Genomic DNA, 20,851 nt, shown 5'->3' on the forward strand with positions numbered 1-20,851 from the left:
GTGAGAACATTTAGGGTACAGTTGGGATAGTCTGATGGGCTTCAGTGTTGCTAGATTCAAGTTAGTCCTTCACCCCAACCCTTGGATTATCACATGCACTTTAAAATAATCGAGAGAGATGCCACATGTTCTGTGAGCAGTATACACTGTGCTCACTCTGGAAGAGGCAACCACTTTGCACGTAAGGGCCAGGTGTGAGTTATACAGTAGGAGTTGGAACCAACTCAGGGCATTGTATCAGAGTCTTCATGCAGTGCAAGATATTTTGTGAAGCATTTTTCATTCCAAAAAGTTTTATAGTGCTAACTAGTACAATTACAGAACTGAATTGAAGGAACGTTGGAAATGAAGGGGTATAGGAAAGAGGGCTGAGATTTATAAAGAGGGCAGTACCACATGCTCCTAATGCACTGGCACAGGCAGATTCAGAGCTGCAGAGGTTATATCTGTACAGAGGCAATGAAAAGAAAGCTGCACAGCTAGCGGAGGTAGAGAAGGAAGTCACTTACCAAAAATATATACCAGGTTTTCCCTGCTTCCCTACACCTCCACTGAATCTCTCTTCCCCAATAAGTCCATGTAAACTGAATGTGGCAGCCATTGGAATACAGTGAGTTCTGCCAGTTCTTTCAGGGGTAATGCAGTGAAGCTTGTACTGCTCATATTGTCCTGATATTTACCATGCAATAGCTTCCGGAGTAGCCATTGCACAGAGGAGATGGGATGGGAGTGGCGAGGGATCAGGGCTGGCTTTGTTGGGGAGGGTGAATCACAATTCCTGCCTTACATGGGCAGAAATGTTTTTTAAAAGAATGTGTTTAAGATCCAAATTCAGTAATGGGGTCCCTGATATGTGTGGAATGAAAAGCTACCAGCGAAAAAAATTTTAAAACAAAAGGAAGACAATCAAATTATCAGCCAAGATTCTCTGTGCTCCGTGTTTTCATTGCTAGTGTTAATGGCATCACAGATGCTGAGAGCAGGATGAGGAGCATAGCTCCCAGTTAAAGCTGGGTGAACAACTAATGTTTCAGTTCTCTGGAAGTTCTGAACAATGAAACAAAACATAAAACCAAAAAAACCCAGTTTCACTTTCACCAAAACAGAAAATTGATAAGTAGATCTCAACCAAAATTGTTATCAGATGAAATATTCCGAAGCACTAGATTCACAGAATAGAGGAGAAAGAGATGGTGATGGTGGTGCTGTGTTCCTTATTGCCTTTAGCTCAATGGTAAGGGCACTCCCTTGGCCTGCGGGGACCTGGGTTCAATTCCTCCTTCTGCCTGATATGGAGCAGGCTTTTGAATTTAGATCTCCCCCATTGCAAGGGAGTGTCCTAACCACTGGACTGTGGGATATTCTGGGGCTGGGCTCTCTCAGGCCTAATCTACACTTAAAATTTAGGCTGACATAGCTAAATCCCTGAGGGGTATGAAAAACTCCACTTCCTGATTGATGTAGTTATGCCAACCCTGACCCCGAGGGTAGACACAGCTAGGTGTCAATGCTTTTGTAGAGCTAGCTACTGTCGCTCAGGGAAGTGGGCCAACGCCAGTGGAAAAAACCCTTCCATCAGCACGGGCTGAGTCTACTATGGGGTTATGTCCGCATAACTCTGGCGCTGAAGGCATGCCGCTATACTCTCTCGCATGCTGATGCTGTTGTACTTTAATAGTCAGGACCAGAGAGAGAGAGAGTGAGAATCTCTCTGTACCTGGTTTTTATGGCACTCACCTGGGAGATGAGTGGCTCAAGTTCCTGCTCCAGTGACTATTGGATCATTTATACACAACAGTTTCAACAAGAGAGACCAAGGAGACCAGCGGTTCGGGCACTCTCTCCTGCAGAGCAGGAGACCCAAGTTCAGATCCCTGTTCCACATCAGGCAGAGTGAGAAATTGAACCTGGGTCCTCCGTATCCTAGCTGAGTGCCCTAACCGCTGGGCCAAAGCTTATAAGGTGGGCACTGCCCCACCACTTCCTCTTCCTCCTCCTCTAGCTGTTTCTGGAATGGTGTCTAAGGCCCAAAAATGAACATTTTGGCCAAAAACTATTTAGTGAATTCTTATCATATTTGCGAATAGTTTCAGATCAACTGAAACTGTATTTCTTAGTGAATAAACTATTTGATAAATTCTACCAGCTTTCCTCCCTGGCCTACTTTAGACCTTAGTCTTGTTGTAACCGTGAGAGTCAAAGGAGGTCATGGAGGTACAGAGTCTTTCAGTTCCCATCTAAAGAAAAAAGTACTTTGAACGCAAAGGTAGGGTAGGAGAAGGCTTGTTGGTTTCAGAAGTAGGCTGTTATCTCCCACGGATTTGGAATGTGGCTGCATTGTTATAGCTCTCAGGGTGAGGTGTATCAGATCCTCAGTCAAGTATGCTCCTGTTAAAACCAGATCCCTGTAATTCATACATGCAAACATTTCCAGGAGGAGAGAGCAAGACAGGCTACCATGCCTGCTGTGGGAAAGATAGGAGCTTCCAGACAAGGCAGGAAAAGAAATTTGAGTCTAAGCCAATTCCCCAATTACATGCTTTTAATTAAGAAGTCAATTCTGTGTTATGCTTCATATATATATATATATATGGCTCTGTCTGTTCGCCTCTCTGTCTGTCTAGCTTCCTTGTTGTACTACTTTGGACATGAAACCTGAAATACATTCTGCAGTGGACAATGTAAATTTTCTTCAAAGGGCAGGTGCCAAGCTGCGATTCATATCTTCACTAGTGAAAGTTTCTGCATCTGTTACCCTCTTGGTGTAATAGATTTGAATGGGGATTACTCAGTGTCCCAGCATAGGTTGTTCTAGCCAGAACTGCAACACTGAATGGCATGTAGGAGCCAGAGAAGCCATTCTAAATCGGATCCTAAAACAGCTGGCAGTGAAATTTTAAAACATGTACTGACTCTTTATTAAACCAGTCCCTGAAGTCTGTGGGTCTACTGCTGCGAACTGGTGTTACATCCCAATTACCCTCACATTCCTTTGGCCACTGTCCATATCCAGCAACGCATCCTCTTTTACCTGAAATTTGTGGGGTGAACTCAGTATTGCTCCAGTCAAAGTCCCCAAGGGCCACTGGCCAGAACCAACACTGAATTCTGTTCCATGAAGTGACTTGTAACACATGCTAGGCACTACAGAACCAGACTGGAGCATGTGACACGTTAACAAGATCTATAAAATATCTCTCACGTTAGTTAATGCTGAGCAGCTGTGCATTAAGCAGAATGTCAGACGATTCCCTGTGAAAGTTTCCTGTCTGATTTTAAGCTCCATTGGAGAAATGCACCTTCCAAAGAGTTTGGTGCTCAAAGGTTTTTTTTGACAGTGTTGAAACCCACATCATAAACCAAACTGAAGCCAATTTACCTCCTAAGAGATCCTGGTCGTTTTAGTATTTGCCTGTGGCTGCCTGAGTTCCTCACTCCAGCTGAGTTTGGTTTCACCTTTACATTTTTCTAATCAGACAAAGTCATTTTTGGTTCAGGAACAGCCAAAGAACTTGCAGAAAATGCCCTGATGGGGTCATCAGAGTCCATCTGAATGAAGGTAAGAGCCTCTCAAAGGCGTCTTTAACACAGAGTAACTGTCTAATTCTGTGATTAAGAATGCTGGGAGGTGGGAAGGGCTTGACAATACTAAGGCAAAGAAATGGGGTGTGGAAGGGAGAAGTTCACTTAATACCCTGACCTGAAATAAATCTTAGTACTTGTCCTAAGAAATACCAACTGAAACATACAAGTCATAGGTTTGGATTGGAGCCTTTTCTGACATTCTATATGCAGATTAATAGTTTTTCTCAGGCATAAAAAACACAAGTTTTACAATACACTGTTGTACAACTCTCTCTCATCCACTCAGAATGTCAGTTAGTGAAGGTCTAACTTCTGTTAGCTGCTTTATAATCAGAAATGTCAGCAATGGAAAAGACCTGCTAGATTGAATCCGTAACACTCACAAAGGAAGCAAGGTGCTGTAGGAAGTACCTGAAGCCTGGTCTACACTAAGGGGGCGGGGGATTGATCTAAGATACGCAACTTCAAAGTCGACATATCTTAGATTGACTTAAAATCACTTACTTCGCATCCTCGCGGCGTGGGATCGACGGCCGCCACTCACCCGTCAACTCCACTTCTGCCTCTCACCCTGGTGGAGTTCGGAGTCCACGGCAGAGCAATCGGGGATTGATTTATCGCATCTACACTAGACGTGATAAATCGATCCCCAATAGATCAATCACTACCTGCCGATCCGGTGGGTAGTGTAGATGTGGCCTTAGTTTAGTGCGGCCTGATTGACCTCCATACACACTGACATATTCTAGGCCTGGTCTGTTAATGCTGTGGCTAGCAGCAGTGTAGGGGTGAGACATCATTCTCTTCATCATGTCGGTGAAGTTACCCTGCCAGCCCACATGTCCTGCTGCTTGCACAATGGGGGGATGATACCATATGCCTCAAACCAATCCCATGGGGGAAACCTTTGGGCCAAGAGGACTATTCTGAAGACCAAACAGTTATTCCCACAATTAAAAGAGCCACTTTCTAGAACAAAAGAGATCTAACTAAGTGACTGAAAGGCAGGTGAAACTGAGAATCCTGTTCTCTCCCACTAATTTGCTTCTACCCTTCCTCCTGTAGCCATGTCTCAAGTGCCACAGCATGGCAGTGTTAAATGCACGATCTCCTGGAATTAAGCTTGTAATCTATGTGCATTAAACCTAATGTCAGTGTGTATGTGCTGATGTGCTGCTCCTTTGTGCCTGTGTTTTGCAGCTGTTCTGTCTTACAGAGGTTTGCTCAGATCACTCTGCTCTCACTTAAAATGAGAGAACGGGGAATTTCGGATGGGGCCAGGTTGAGCTGTTTAGTATACTCAGCTGCTCTCCAAGTGTTTTGGGGCCAAAATGAGATTATATCCCAGTCTTTTTGGTGTAAGAAACCCGAGGCCAGGTCCACCCTATAAAGTGACATTGGTATAACTGCATCGCTTAGGGGGTGTGAAAAATCCACACCCCTGAGCGACGCAGCTATGCCAACATAGCACTGTCTCCACTGGGGGTTATACCAATGGGAGGGCTTCTCCCGTCGACATGGCTACTGCGTCTCAAGGAGGTGGATTATCTGCGCCGCCAGGAGAAGCTCTCCTGTCTGCATAGTAGCAGCTTCACTGAAGCGCTAAAGTGGTGCAGCTGCAATGTTTTAAGTGTAGACCTGCCCAGAAACAGAAGCCCTGACTGGAACAGAGACATTGCAGTGCCTGGGCAAGTTCCCGTACACAACTTGACTCAACAACGCAAACTGATTAGTAAAGGGAAAGCCAGGGAAATTCTCACATACACACCCTTTAAAATATGTTCCCTGGCTCTGAATGTTTCATTCCTTCAGCCAGGGGATGCATTTTTTGCAGTATCGTTAGCTAATCATGTCCTTGTGGAATAATGTGATTCCTAAGATTAAGCAGATTCAAGAACTTTCTGTGACTTCCCGTTCATCTCCAGAATTTCACAGCTAAAGCACTGATTAATAGAAAGCAAGAGCAGTGAGACAAACCGACCCTTCTCCCTAATGGGTATGCATCCCAGGGGCAAAGACAGCAGTTCATTGTGGTAGCTATCCCACTGTGCAACTGGCCACTGGGTGCTTTGGGAAGGGTTTGCAATGCCTCATTGGGCAGGCACAGAGTCACATGATGCAATTTTCCCAGTCCCATTGTTCCATGGGCATCCTACTGTATTGCCAGCTGCTTTTCAACTGAAATGTCGGGGGAGAGTGTGACAGGGAGTGTGTGTTTTTGGGGACAGAGTGAGTGTCAGCAAGCTGTCTTGTAAGTTCAGACAGCGGCAGGAAGCAACCAGTCCTGGGGGAAGGGGAAACCCCAACATCAGTCCCCGCCTCCCTCTCTGGGCTCTCTGCACAGCTATATATATATCTACATAGAGAGCTCTCTCTCTCACTCACACACACACACGTTCAACAGCATGAGCATTGAGCATTCCACGTTAATAGTTTGCTTTGTGTCCCAGAGAAGATCAGCACAGCTGTCAGAAACGGTGCTTTGAAAGGGGCGGGGCGCATGTCTCCAGTTCAAAACAATGAGCAGAGCTGTCACTAGAGGCATTGTGAGACCGCTCCGGAGGCCAATTACAGAAAAGCAATCAAATGTCTACACTGGCAATAGAGCACTGGAACCTCTGCGCAAATAGCCTTACGGCTCTTGTCAAGGTGGGTTTTTTTACAGAGCTGCAACTCAGGAGTTTCTGCGCACAAAGTGGCTTGGAAGTGTGTATGCGTCTGCAGTTTGAGCGGAAAAAGCTGCTTCACTGCGCAGAAACTTGCCAGTGTAGACAAGCCCTAACTTTTCTTTGTTTGATGCTCTGATCAATGCCCCAAGTCAGTAGTATCCTAAGTGAGCAGTGGGTGTATGTGTGGCAGTGCATAGAGGACATTACCTCCTCCTCAGTTTTCTGCACCATTTATCCTGTTCCGCCCCAAAGGAGATCTTTCCTACACCAGCATCTGTGCATTGAAGGAGACTGCATGAGGGGAAATGCCATAGAGTATACCTGGTGGAGGGGCAGTCTCTTGAATGCCATATGGCAACTCAGTCTCTGCTAAGGAGGTAGTTGTAAGTTTGGTCCCAAAAGCATAATCAGTGCTCTGGCTGCTCCTTTGTTTAGTGGCAATGGGATGGTTTGGGTAAAACACTTACAACTGCACTTTTGAACTGTTGTATTGTTTTATATAACTCCTCCCCCATGTTTGTTTCTGTCTCCGCAGGTGCCCAATCTCTGCCAGTTAGCACAGTCCTGGAGAGATGCAAAGCCAGGCCTGATCTTGCCATGACAGGGACACCTCAGACAATGCCTTCAGCCTGAAAAGGGAAGTTTCAATTGGAAAAAGCACCTCAATCCAAAGAGCCAGATTATTACTTCCCTCAAAAAGCCCAGAGCACTACAAAGTGTGAATGCAATTCAGATACACCTTTCCCCATGAGCAGTAGCCTGACCCAAAGGAGCCTGGCCCTTTGATTTCAAAAGGCTGCTCTCTTTTGAAGAATCTTTGAGGTGGAAACAGCTTTGAATCCATTTAAACCAATTGAAAAGAAATCTTAGAAACCAAAACTCTTGGGATTGATCACCTCCGCGAGGGGATTAGCGCCGAGGGCTGGGAGAGAGCTCTCCCAGCGCTCCTGGTACTCACCTCCGCGAGGGGATCAGCGCCGAGGGCTGGGAGAGAGCTCTCCCAGCGCTCCTGGTACTCCACCTCCACGAGGGGATCAGCGCCGAGGGCTGGGAGAGAGCTCTCCCAGCGCTCCTGGTACTCACCTCCGCGAGGGGATCAGCGCCGAGGGCTGGGAGAGAGCTCTCCCAGCGCTCCTGGTACTCCACCTCCGCGAGGGCTGGGAGAGAGCTCTCCCAGCGCTCCTGGTACTCCACCTCCGCGAGGGGATTAGCGCCGAGGGCTGGGAGACAGCTCTCCCAGCGCTCCTGGTACTCCACCTCCGCGAGGGGATCAGCGCCGAGGGCTGGGAGAGAGGTCTCCCAGCGCTCCTGGTACTCCACCTCCGCGAGGGGATTAGCGCCGAGGGCTGGGAGAGAGCTCTCCCAGCGCTCCTGGTACTCCACCTCCGCGAGGGGATTAGCGCCGAGGGCTGGGAGAGAGCTCTCCCAGCGCTCCTGGTACTCACCTCCGCGAGGGGATTAGCGCCGAGGGCTGGGAGAGAGCTCTCCCAGCGCTCCTGGTACTCCACCTCCACGAGGGGATTAGCTCCCAGCGCTCTGAGCCTGTCCACACTGGCACTTTAAAGCGCTCTGACTTGCTGCGCTCAGGGGGGTGATTTTTCACAGCCCTGAGCCAACAAGTTAGAGTGCTATAAAATGTTAAAGCGGCAAAGAGTCCTATGGCACCTTATAGACTAACAGACATATTGGAGCATAAGCTTTTGTGGGTGAATACTTCACATGCGTCCGCCGAAGTGGGTATTCCCCCACGAAAGCTTATGCTCCAATGCGTCTGTTAGTCTGTAAGATGCCACAGGACTCTTTGCCACTTTTACAGATCCAGACTAACACGGCTACTTGTCTGATACATAAAATGTAAGTGTAGCCAAGCTCTTAGACCAACTTCAGTTGATGGGAGAGACAAGCTTTCGAGCGACTGACAGCTCTTCTTTAGATCTGGGAAAGGTACTTGGGGGTTGTCTACACTTGAAATGCTACTATGGTTCTCCTGTCAGTGTAGTTAATCCACTTCCTGGAAAGGCAGTAGCTAGGTTCTCTACACCAGTGGTTAAGTCACCTTACCTATCTCACTCAGGGGGGTGGATTTTTCAGACCCCTGAGTGACCATAGCTGGATCGACTTAACTTTTTGAGTGTAGACCTGACCTCAGAATGCTGCAGTTAAACAGGAGGTGGAACAGATTGTTTAGGGTAAGTCGTTAACACATGTTTTAAGGGACCATTCAAAGCGAAGTGACCAGTTAACACTTCTGCTGTCAAAGGACAAAAAAGGAGGATAGGTGGGTTGTACTAAGCCATATATCCAGTGTCTTTGGGCATGGCTACACTTGCAGATGTAGAGAGCTTTGAGTTAAACCAGCCTTCGGAGCGCAGTAGGGAAAGCACTACAGTCTATCTACACTGACAGCTTCAAGCGCACTGGTGTGGCCACACTTGCGACGGCATTGGGCGCGATGCATTATGGGCAGCTATCTCAGCATGCAAGTGACTGCAACGTGCTTTTCAAATGGGGGGTGGAGTGTGACAGGGAGTATGTGTATGTGGGGGAGGAGAGTGGGGTTTTGGGGGGCTGAGAGCATGTCAGCATGCTGTCTTGTAAGTTCAGACAGCAGCAGACCCCTTCCTCCCCCCCCGACCCCCCGTGTCTCTCTCTCTCTCTCTCTCTCTCTCTCTCTCTCACAGCATTCCACACTCATGGTTGCTTTGTTTCGGAGCAGATAAGCATGCTGGCTGTCAGAAACAGAGCTTTCAAAGGGCATATCCGCATTCCTACAGTGATTCAAAAACAATGACAACAGTGGCCACTTGACTTAAGGGGATTATGGGACATTTCCGGAGGCTGATCAGAGTGCAGTAATGCAACACCTCGTTCACACTGGCGCCACAGTGCTCCAGCGGGGGCGCAGCAAACGTTATTCCACTTGCCGAGGTGGAGACCAGCAGCGCTGTAGCCGTGGAGTCAGAGCGCTCTATGTGCCTTGCCAGTGCGGACGGTTAGTGAGCTAGTGCGCCCAGGGCTCCTTTATTGCACTGTAACTCGCAAGTGTAGCCAAACCCTTTATTCAGTCCATGTTTTTTAGTGTCTAGCCAAAATATGAATTTAAGCTCCCAGGCTCATCTTTTGAAGGTGATGTGCAGGTTTCCTTTAAAGATGAGAATTTAGAGGTCAGATATGGAGTGATTACTTTGTGAAAAGTGTTTGCCCACGGGTGATACAGTGTTTTTATCATTTTGTGTGTGGGTGTATAAGGGCTTGTCTACACTGGCACTTTACAGTGCGGTATCTTTCTTGCTCAGGACTGTGAAAAAACACACCCCTGAGCGCTGCAAGTTTCAGTGCTGTAACGTGCTAGTGTAGACAGTGCACCAGCGCTGGGAGCTATTCCCTCATGGAGGTGGGTTTTTAGGGCACTGGGAGGAGCTCTCTCCCAGCGCTATGCCACGACTACACAAGCCATGTTAAAGCTTTACCGTTGCCAGTGAAGATGTGCCCTAAGATGTAACATGTTATGCACACACATTATGTAATATATATAATTTTATATGCATATCTATTTTCTAATGATTCCAGGATTTGCATGTGGGTGTGAGAGTCAAGCGTAGATTACATATGAAGATTAGGTTGCTGCTTATTCAGTATAAACTGCCTGGGTGTTTGAGGTTTTGGATGCAGCATTGACAATGGCCTCACCGCTAGGTGGCAGCAACTGACTCGTGTGGCACAGAAGTCTGAAAGAAGCTGGCTGCAGCATATCCTCCTGTAGATTTCTATTCTGCCAGTTCAGGTGCAGCCACATCCATGGGATAAAAATTAGCTGCTTGTCCTGGACTGCAAGCAGAGGGATCCGAAGGAAAACAACAGATGTTCCCCTAAAGGAAAGTCGTTCCCATCCTCTTAACTCAGGTGAAGTATATGGTCAGGAGAATTTGCTTGTGTCCTTCCTGACAACTGAAGACACTGGGAAAGCTTTCCTGGATACCAAGGAGAAATTAAGACAATCAGAGATCACTCCCTTGTGGGACTGGAAGTTCACATTTTGGCCCTATGGTCTCCATTCCTCCTTTGGTTGAGAAGATCTAGCAGGGCCATGGCTTCTGGGCAGCAGATTCTATGAATGCTAAGAGCTCTCATGACTTTGGCATGACCCATGCCACTGTGCCATGTTCCATGCCACTGTGCCATGTTACATAACTGTACGCACACTTGTGTTGCCTCTCTTTATTATCTGTGCTGGCGATAGTTCAATGTTTTTTTATATGTTTAAAAAAATACATGGAAGTGCAAAATAAATGTGTAATTGTCCAGAAGTGTCTGCTGCCTGCTCCTGGCCTCTTTTCTGTTCTGCGTATCAGCAGCTGTGTGTGCTTCTTCTTTGTCTCCCTTGCAACTGAGGAAGAGTCACGAGTTACGAGTCACTTTGTAACCACAATGCCAGGAACTGCAGCCACGGAAACCCTGAGATCTCTCAGGCAACAGAATAGTTACCCCCAACAGAGCTGCTCAGTCTTTTTCAAAAAGAAGGAACCGCGGGGTTCAGAAATGAACAAACAACACAGTCCCGCATTATTGCTGGTGCTTTCCCCAAACGTATGTAGCCTGCCTAGTCCCATAATCAACACACTAGCCACAGCAAGGTTGGCACCTTTCTGACTCGCTGTTATTCATGTAATCCAGACCTGAAGAACAAACACAGTGATCAGCTGTTGCCAGTGATCTTTCCTCTAATGCTTCAACTATCTCACCCTCCTGGGGAATCAAGTGAAGTGATGTAAAACTGCTCATGTTCTAACTCCCCCACAGCTGAATAGCTCTGGCTTCCTTCTGGAGCTGCTGCACTCCAGCGGTGATAACTGTGTATAACATTTCATCCCATGTTTTCAAGCAATGCAATATCAGTAGGTTGCATTTTGTTTAAATTTCCTCCTCTCTGTGCAAGAGCTTAGTTAATATGGCTCAGACTATCCAACCAGTCTTTTGTAAATGAATGTTGTGCTCTGGGGGTTGTTGTTTGGCTCTTAAGCTATGGCTTGGCATTAATCATGCTGGGTCATGTTCTCATGCCATCTTTCTGAATTCGTTTGCTCTTGTGAGTTGCACTTCTACCTCCTTAAACTTAAAGGCTTGAAAAGTCTGTGATTTCTGTTTGCCAACAACGGTTTGGAGTATTATTATTTATATTACTGTTTCGCCTAGCAGTCCCAGACATGGATCAGGACCCCATTGTGCTAGGCCTGCACAAACACTGAACAAAAACACAATCCCTGCCCCAAAGATGCTACAGTCGAAGTGTAAGACAAGATGGATACAGGCGGATGGGGGAGTACAAGGAAACAATGAGACAATATTGGTCAGCATGCTAGGCAATGGTCTCTGCACACCAACAGCCTAATAATTGTAGACATCCCTGGAAACGGGAGTTTTGAGGAGGGATCTGAAGAAGGGCAATGAAGTGTCTTTGTGGGTGTTTATACAGAGCTCTTTCCAAGCAGGAGGGGAGTGTGGGAGAAAGCACAAAGGTGCTTTTTGAAAATGTAACAAGTGAGGGATTGATGCTGACATCATAAACTAATCAGAGGGAGGAAATGACCTCTCCATACTGAATAAGAGATTATAGGAGCCTGTCTCTCTCTTTCTCTCCCCCCCCCCTTTATTAATTTTGTTTTCAAAACTGAAAAGCAGTGAGCAAGTCAAACCAGGATGGCCTGGGTGACGTGGTTAGAGAAAGTCAGTCCCAAGTACGAAAATATCACCATGGTGAGATTTCCAGCTGGGGAGACCTCACCATCACAGCATGGTGATATTTAGTCATCCCAGAAACTTATTTCAGGGCATGTTTAGAGGCTAAGATCACAGAAAGTGTTCAAACAAAATCAGGCCAGGTGGCAGCTTAGATATTAGTGTCTCAGCATTTACCCAGTTGAAATGATAGTGTATTTGAGGTGTGATGTCTCAGCAAACTTCCTGGGATATGAGCCTTGGGATAATGTATTTCATATTTAATCTCATTCTGGAAATGTTTATGCAACCAGAAGATCCCCTGAGGTGAGCTAGTGAATGAGAACTTTAGCCCTGCTCTGACTTGCATCCCGATCCATGAGATAAGGCTTAGGCAAGCCACTAGGGCTCTCCTGCTGATGGCCCTCACCCCTTAACATGTGTTCATCACTTCATATGTTTCCTTTTTCCTCTGGGTAGAATCTACAGCGAGCTCCCATAGCACAGATGGGGCTTTGGCTCACTGAGCCATACCCTTGGCTTGGCTTTACCCTCAAGCTTTATTAACATGCCCAGAGCTGTGTACACAAACTGCACAAACCTTACATTCTCTTTCTACCTTGGAGATCATGCAGGCACTGCATAATGGTCTCGTTCATTATTTCCTTACAGAGAAATGTATTGAAATGGTTGGTTGACCCATTCCTACTAGGCATCCTTCAGCGGAAGTCCATGCTTTCCCCCATGTTTCATTAGCTGCAGGACTCCTTTTAGCCTTTGTGTTTTCTTACAAATGAAGTCCAGATGCTGCTGTTGACTTGGTGGTGGTGTTTAATGAAGCCATGAGGAGCCTGGGGGTGGGAGAGCATTTAGGGCTAATCATCAAAACACTGGATCCCTCAGAGCTCAGTGAATCTCATCCAGCTTTTCCTTTCCTCCTCCTTGGATTAGTTGGAAAATGGAATGAAATGGCTTTTCTCAAGCCATCTGCCTCCGCAGGCTCCTCCTGGCTCACAGGAAGCCTAAATGAATTAGCAAAGAAGTAGCCAGTGTCTGCTTACAGACAGCACCTCCTTGAGCATGGCCAGAAATAGAAGCATGAATCATTCTTTTTGGTGTCATTCATTGACACCCCCTAACTCCCTTGCATTTTGTAGAAACAACTCTGATGCCAAAACGAAAATAAAATAAAAAGATTGACCCCTATTTTTAGCCCAGCAGGAATCGTGCAGCCCTGTAGGCACTTTCTCCAGGGAGTTCTGGCTCCATTCTTGTGCTGAATTCATAGCTCTTTTCTTGTTTGCATAGCTCTCTATTGCCAGCCCATTTCTTCAATGGGGGAAGCAGTGGTGCCCTGGGACCTGCAGATCAGTCTGCTTAGCTTCAACAGCTAGTAAATCATGAAAACAATATAATAGAGACTCTGTTTGTAAATAACTGGCCTCAACCCTCTCAGCCAGCTTTGCTGAAATATAAGTTAGTTGTCTGAGGTCAAAGCTGGGCTGGGGGGTGGGGCTGCCAAGAATGTATAGTCAGCTCCTGGGCAACCCCCAATTAGATGAATAGTTTATAAAACCAGAAGAGGCTATTTTTATCATCTAGTTTGGCCTCCTGCATAACACAAACCATAGGACTTCCTTGGATTAATTTCTGTTTCAAGTCCAATAGCTGTGGTTGAACTGAAGCGTATCTCTTAGAAAAACATCCAGTCTTGGTTTAAAATCTACAGTGATAGAGACTCTATCACAACCATTGATAGGTTGTTCCAATAGCCAGTTACCCCCACTGTTTAAAAAACAAAAAAAGGAAAAATTATGCCTTTCTAGTCTGTCTAGCTTTAACTTCCAACCATTGGATCTTGTTATAACTGTGTCTGCTAGACTGAAGAGCCTTCTATTGTCATATTTCTGTACCCCATGTAGATGAACAAATCAACCTGTAACCTTCTCTTTGATAAGATAAGTAGATTGAGTTCCTTGAGTGTCTCACTATAAGGCACTTTAATCATTCTCTTGGCTATTCTCTGAACCCTCTCCAGTTTATCAACATCCTTTTGAATTGTGGACACTAGAACGGAACACAATTTTCCAGTAGCAGTCACACCAGTGGCAAACACAGAGGTAAAATAACCTCTTCACTCCTACTTAATATTCCCCTGTTTATATTTCTACGGATCACATTTTTCCTTTTAGCCACAGCATTGCACTGGTAGCTCATGTTCAGCTGATTATTGACCATGATTGCCAAGTCTTTCTCAGAGTCACTGCTTTTCAGGATAGAGTTCCCCCATCCTGTAAGTACCAGCTTACCAAGTGATCCAGATTGCTCTATATCTCTGACCTGTCCTCTTCATTATTGACCATTCTCTCTGTCTTTGTGTCATCTGCAAGCTTTGTCAGTAATGATTTTGTTTTCTGTGAGGTCATTCGTAAAAGTGTCAAATAGTATAGGGCCAAGAACTGATCCGCACGGGACCTCTCTAGAAACATACCTACTTGAGGATGATTCCCAATTTACAATTACATTTTTGAGACATATCAGCCAGGTTTTAATACATTTAATGGTGATTTTGTTTTATTCTGGTTTCTTAATTAAAATATTGTCTGGTACAAAGTCATATGCCTTACAGAAGTATGTGTAGTATTACATCAACACTTTTACCTTTATGAACCAAACTTATAATCTCATCAAAAAAGACATCTATTTCCCATAATGCATGTTGATTGCCATTAATTATATTACACTCCTTTAATTCTTTATTAATCGAGTTCCATATCAGCCACTCCATTATGTTGCTAGTTTGAAAGAGGACTAGTTAATTGGCAACATTTCGGGGAATGGTATCTTTGGATGTACGTTGGGATCGTGGGGGTGAACAAGACAGAAAAGGACATATTTGTTGAAGGTTTTTCAGAAGGGGGCAGGGGGAGTTCAGTCCTGGGCCTTTAAGGCCTATGAAGCCCACCAGACATGGAGGTTGCTAGGCAGTTGCTAGGCCACAACAGCCTGATATCCTTTCCATATGGGAAGGACCCAAAATTAGCATCTATAGGTGAGGATATGAGGACTCGAGAAAGGTAGTCATGAGTATAGAGCTTTCAACACAGGACTGAATGTCCGGAAATTCCAACTTTGTCACTGACTTACTGTGACCCAGGGCAAGTCACAACTTCTCTGTACCTTGGATTCCTTACCTGTGAATGGGGATGATATTTCTTGACCTCCCAGGGTGGGTTGTGAGGCTTATTGCTGTGTGCTTTGAAGAAGAAAAGAGCCTAAGCATTATTGTAATGGGAGAGTACATGATGGGGGCCTTACAGGAGACGGGACTTGTGCCTTCAGAAGTTGCTTTCTGTAGAGTGAATATTTTCTTGTGCTTCCTGTTGCCTCTGACTTTGTTCTGGTTTCTACTGTTCAGGCTGACAACTGAGGAGGTGAATTCTGTAGAAGCAGATACCACCAACCGCTGGCAAGGAGTCTATGTCAGTAGGGCATCACCCACTCCCTCAGAGTCTGCAGCTACTGTCAAGTCACTCATCAAGTCATTTGACTTGGGATGCTCAGGTACTCCTGTCCTGCACTCTGGGATAGGAGTAGTTTTCTTTTTTTCATTAAAATTTCAAATAGTTAAACTTCAGCTGGCAAGCAGCTAATTCTTGTGACATCCGCTGCCTCATCTTGCATCCCAGTGGATATTGGTTTTAGCAGTGCTACAGAACATAAGAACTGCCAGACTGGGTCAGACTAATGGTCCATCTAGCCCAGTATCCTGTCTTCCAACAGTGCCAGCTGCTTCAGAGGGAATGAACAGAACAGAATAATTTTGAGTGATTCATCCCCTGTTGTCCAGTCCCAGTTTCTGGCAGTTGGAGTTTTAAGGACACCCGGCACATGCGGTAGCGCCCTTGACCATTTTGTCTTATAGCCATTGATGGACCATCCTCCATGAACTTATCTAATTCTTTTTTTAACTCAGTTACACTTTTGGCCTTCACAACATCCCCTGGTTGACTGTGCATTGTGTGAAGTAGTACTTTCTTACATTTGTTTTAAACCAGCTGCCTATTAATTTAATTTGGTGACTTGGTTCTTGTGTTATGTGAATAGAGAAATAACAATTCCCTATTCACTCTCCCCACACCAATCATGATTTTTGTAGACGTCTATCATACTCCCTTCCCCGAGTTATCTCTTTTCTAAGGTTTTCTCCAACTGATGCTAAAGTACATAGAAATGGATTGAATGCCATCAGGTCCTTGTTCAGACATGAGTGGTGGGAGAGGATCGGGAAAAGAACATCATGACCTCTTCTTTCAGACTGGTCTAAAATATAAATGTTTCCTTCCCTCCTTGCAGGGAGCACTGGGCAGAGTATCACGGTTCACAAGGTCCCAAGGAGCCCCCTGAGTGGAATTCCGGTGAGGACAGCCCCAGCAGCCGCCGTCTCCCCCATGCAGGTACCGGAATTGGGCTGGGTCGTTGCATGGCTTGCTACACCATGACGTGGCTTCAGCACATCACCATGCATGTGGCTGTAGCCAGGGAAAGGGGAAATACATGTGCTTATTTTCTGTGGAAGATCAAATGCTGGAGTTCTAACAGGGTACAGAGATCAAAGTGAGCTCCCGTTTTATCTCCTGGCTGAACGTCCCAGTGGGTGGGTGTGAACTCTTTGGAATCCACTTCAGAACTTTAATCAGCATTGACCAGGAAAGTAGGTTTTGATCATTTAAAGTGAGTTAAGATGAACCTCAAACTCAGCAAGGTATTTAGCATGTGTGTTAGGGAAGGGTAGTGAGAAAAGAGATGGTAAATGTTCCTGAGGAAGTATGCCCCAAGATATCAAATCAGCCTTTGGCTATTGAGGGCTGATGATGGTTGCTATGTTTTGATTTTCTCCCAGAATGCAACTCTTCTGGAATGTGATGCGTCTGATGTCACTGCATCAGCCAGTTAACATTCTGTTGGTAACTTTCAGTGCTGTGATGTAACATTAGCAGAAATACTGCCTCTGGGAATGGTGGGAAAGCAGACACAGTGGCGTTTCACTGATTTTGGTGGTAGCATGCCTACCATATTATCACTAGCCTCTATCACTATATGCTATCTGTGCACTTGCATCATTTGCCTTTTTGGACCTCTTTGGCCAGTCATTGTTCTAGGAACAGAAATATTCCTGGGAGCATGTAAAGCATTTAGAGACCTCTAGTGGGTGCTTGTAGAGATGACTTTAAGAGCTGGCTCTTTACTGAGGTGTGACTGCAGAACAAGTATAAAATAATTATCCACCTCAAGCCTATTAGCCCCACCTTTACCAACCAATTGAAGTCCATCAGCTTTGCTCAGCCCAAGAAGAGATGGAATGTGCCCCTAAGAATTGGATAAGGCCTGGTATTGTGTACCTACTTGTAATGATGCTGCCTCTGGCAGGACACTTCTGAGAGTATCAATTCAGGACAAATTGCTTAGAGCAGGGCAGTTACAGCCCAAGGCTGGGGTTTCTCCACTTCTAAGGCAAACCAAACCAGCCAGACAGAGAGGACTTTGGTTTTACCCCACTGGCTAACCATAAGTCATACAAGCAATTCCCTTAGACACTTCAGTTTCCCAGTATCACCACCAGTGCCATTCATTATGGGGACAAATGATTATGAAAACCAATACCCCAGTAAAAGAAAAAAAGGTTCTCCCGATCCCAAAGGACCAAGCCCCAGACCCAGGTCATTGTATAAATCAGAACTTACCCACTGTTGCCAATCCTTTAGAATCTAAAATATAAAGGTTTACTCATAAAAGGAAAGAAAATATATATGAGAGCAAAAATTAGTTAAATGGAACCAATTATATACAGTAATGGCAAAGTTCTTGGTTCAGGCTTGTAGCAGTGATGGAATAAACGGCAGGTTCAAATGAAGTCTCTGGAGTACATCCACAGCTGGTATGGGTCATTCAATCCTTTGTTCAGAGCTTCAGTTTGTAGCAAGGTTTCTCCAGAGGTCAGAAGCAGGACTGAAGACAAAATGGAGAAGTTTCCATGGCCTTTTATATTCTCTCCCTATGGAAGGACACCCCTTTGTTCTGACTGTGGAAAATCACACAGCAAGATGGAGTTTAGAGTCACATAGGCAAGTCACATGTCCATGCATGACTCAGTTCTTTACAGGCTGATGTCATTGTTTACATGTTGGTTTGAAAATTCCCAGGAAAGCTCAGAAGTGGATTGGGGTCTCCCAAAGTTCATTGTCAGTTAAGTGTTTCTTGATTGGGCAAGAAGCTGACCAAATGCTTCACTGAGGCTATTTAGAATCAAAACACATTGAGATACCAGTACATAGCCAATATTCATAACTTCAACTACAAAAATGGTACATACATACAGATAGCATCATCATAACCAGGAAATCATAACCTCTTTATAGACACCTCACACGGCAACCTTTGTACAATATTTGCTGCAAATACATAACAGTGGTTGCAACAATGATCTATATGGTCACAGTTTATGTCAATAATGTCACACCACTCTCTTGCCTTCCCATACGGAGTAGGTTATTTTCCATACCCTAAAGGACCATGACTGTGGTATTTGGTGTTTGTTGTCTACACAGACTATGCAAGGTTAAATTAGGCACCAGGCTTGAATACTGGCAGGTCTCCTGCAAACACAGCCACAAAGAAATCAAGGCCTATGTCTCACATACTGGAGTGCTTTGACTAACTGATATAAAAGACGGTTTCTCTGGTGACAAAGATCCTCTTCCCTCCTTTCTGCCTGCAGCCATTTCTCAGGAAATTGGAGTTTATTTTATGTCATCCGGCCCTGCTGGTGATTATGTAAAAAAACAGAAAGAAACTGAGATGGTCTTCTAGGTTGACCCAGCAGGGATATGTTTACTGGGAATCATGACCCAGTAAAAAAAAAAGGGGGGCTAAATTTATACAAGTAATCCCTCTCCCCTTCCCTCTCTCTGTCTATCTGTTGGTCTCTGTCTCTCTCTTTCTGTTGGTCTTAGCTTGAGATTCATGTGTCTAGAAACTCAGGAATGTAAGCTCTGCAACATCAAATAGGTCCGTCTCTTTCAATATCCAACCTCTAGCAGGAGACCTATGCCTGATGCTTTGGAGAAAGGTGAAACCCACTCCCCATTATGTGTCTGGCCAATTATATAATGTTGTGCATGTGGAAGAAAAATGGGAATTCCTTCCTGACCCCGTACAGATTTTCTTGCACCAGGAAGCATGAGGTTTGATAACCTTTGCATAACAACAGATGTTATTCAGCCTGTATTTTGTATTTGTGTGGGCTAAGAAGAGAGAGCAGCAAGGATGTGAGAATCTAAACTCATCATGAAGAAACTCTGAGAACTCCCAATGATTCCACTGAGGGAGCTGACTTATTTACACATACTGGACAGATGTGTACCAGATAGATACTATAGTTGGGTCATATGGTGAGTTAGAGTCCTCCTTTTCTTGAGCTGTCTTTTAGATGTCTTTTGTTTCTCAGTTTCACTGGACTCTGAACTGCAACAACCCTTCAATTCCCTGAATCTCGATACATATCTTGGCTACTTCCATTAGAAGAGTGAGGTTTTCAGAGGGTGGCAGTGTCTTTGATCTTTGAGAAAAGGTCCGAACTAAACTATCTATGCCAGAGCTGAGAGGTGCTGAGCACCTGTAGCGTCTGTTAAAAGACTGAGTAAGGACTTCAGGATTTGACCATTCCTTCAGATTCTAAAGTCTATTAAAGTTTTTGTCTTACTATGAATAAGGACAGCAACAAAGTGAGAGAAGGGCAGCTAAGATGCAGGATGGTAAATGCCTAAGTGCCCCTAGAAACCAACCCTGAAAGCAGGCAGTTCTAAAGGCCCATTGCTGAAAGATGCTGAGCACCCTCAATTCCCAGTGACTAAACTGGAATTTGAATGTTCTTGGCACTTTCTGGAATTGGGGTCTAAATCCCTGGCCCACTTCCTAGCAAAGAGGGCAGGAGAAGGCTTGTCTGGATGGCTGTTGGCATTGGAGCTGTTGGAGCTGTGATCGGAAGCCTGAAAAAGTACTTAGTGAGCATGAGAATGTGTTTCCTTTGCAGAGTCAAGAAAGGAAATTAAGAGTGGAATTAAACAGGTGTTCTGGCAGCTTCTATCAATGCCAAGCTAAGTGGGCAGTTCTGAAAGCTGGCAGCAGGCCTGCAAGTGAAAAAGGAGCCCTTTTGTGACTGGTTCATCAAGTTGGAGGTGAAGGAGGAGGGGCTGGGAGCAGCAGATGCTGTCACTTTGGATCTGCAGCACCAAATTATCTCTGAAACTTGATTACCAAAAGAAAAATCTTTGAAAAGAAGGGTCTGTCGACACAGCATTTTGGAGCCTGTGAGAGCAAGCCTCCCAGCCAGGGTCAACCGATTCAGGCTAGCAGGACTCGCGGTAGTGCTCTAAAAATAGCTGCAGAGACAGTGGTTTGAAGGCAGTGGTCCCTCTGAAGCCTAGGGAGAGGGAGGGGTGCTTCAGAGCCCGAGCTGCAACTTCAAACCACTATCTCTGCAGCTATTTTTAGAGCGCTACTGCGAGCCCTGCTAGCCTGAATCTGTCGACCCTGACTCGCTTGGGTGTGGGCTCCAAAGTGCTTTGTAGCCACACCCACAGAGGCTGCAAATGTTTGGAAGCCAAATATATCACTAACTGAAAAGTAATTTCCCTGGATCCTCTACTTTACTTTAACTTTGAATGGCCAGATGATTGAAGGACCACCCACCAAGCTCAGGTAGAAGTAGGTATCCTCCAGACACCTCATCATCCAGGAGACAGAACTTTCTCCCAGGGCAGTCTGAGATTGTGGAATGAGCTCCCACAGGAACCAAGGTCCATCCCAGACCTTACCACTTT

The 20,851-nt window shown here is 45.4% G+C and overlaps 1 protein-coding gene across 3 annotated transcripts in view; it reads left to right on the forward strand.

The window, feature by feature from the left end:
• Positions 1-20,851, forward strand: part of SPECC1 (sperm antigen with calponin homology and coiled-coil domains 1) — a 106,641-nt gene that overhangs the window by 39,368 nt on the left and 46,422 nt on the right. Inside the window, exons 6-7 of one of the 3 annotated variants that reach the window (XM_077836737.1) lie at positions 15,388-15,533; positions 16,326-16,426. In XM_077836737.1, coding sequence (XP_077692863.1) covers positions 15,388-15,533; positions 16,326-16,426 — 247 coding nt within the window. Of the gene's footprint in view, positions 1-3,476; positions 3,560-6,789; positions 7,108-15,387; positions 15,534-16,325; positions 16,427-20,851 lie in introns of those variants that run through there. The other 2 variants (XM_077836738.1, XM_077836739.1) reach the window with 2 other exon arrangements.

The sequence above is a fragment of the Eretmochelys imbricata genome, chromosome 17, assembly GCF_965152235.1.
Source record: "Eretmochelys imbricata isolate rEreImb1 chromosome 17, rEreImb1.hap1, whole genome shotgun sequence".
In the NCBI taxonomy this organism is placed as follows: domain Eukaryota; kingdom Metazoa; phylum Chordata; order Testudines; family Cheloniidae; genus Eretmochelys; species Eretmochelys imbricata.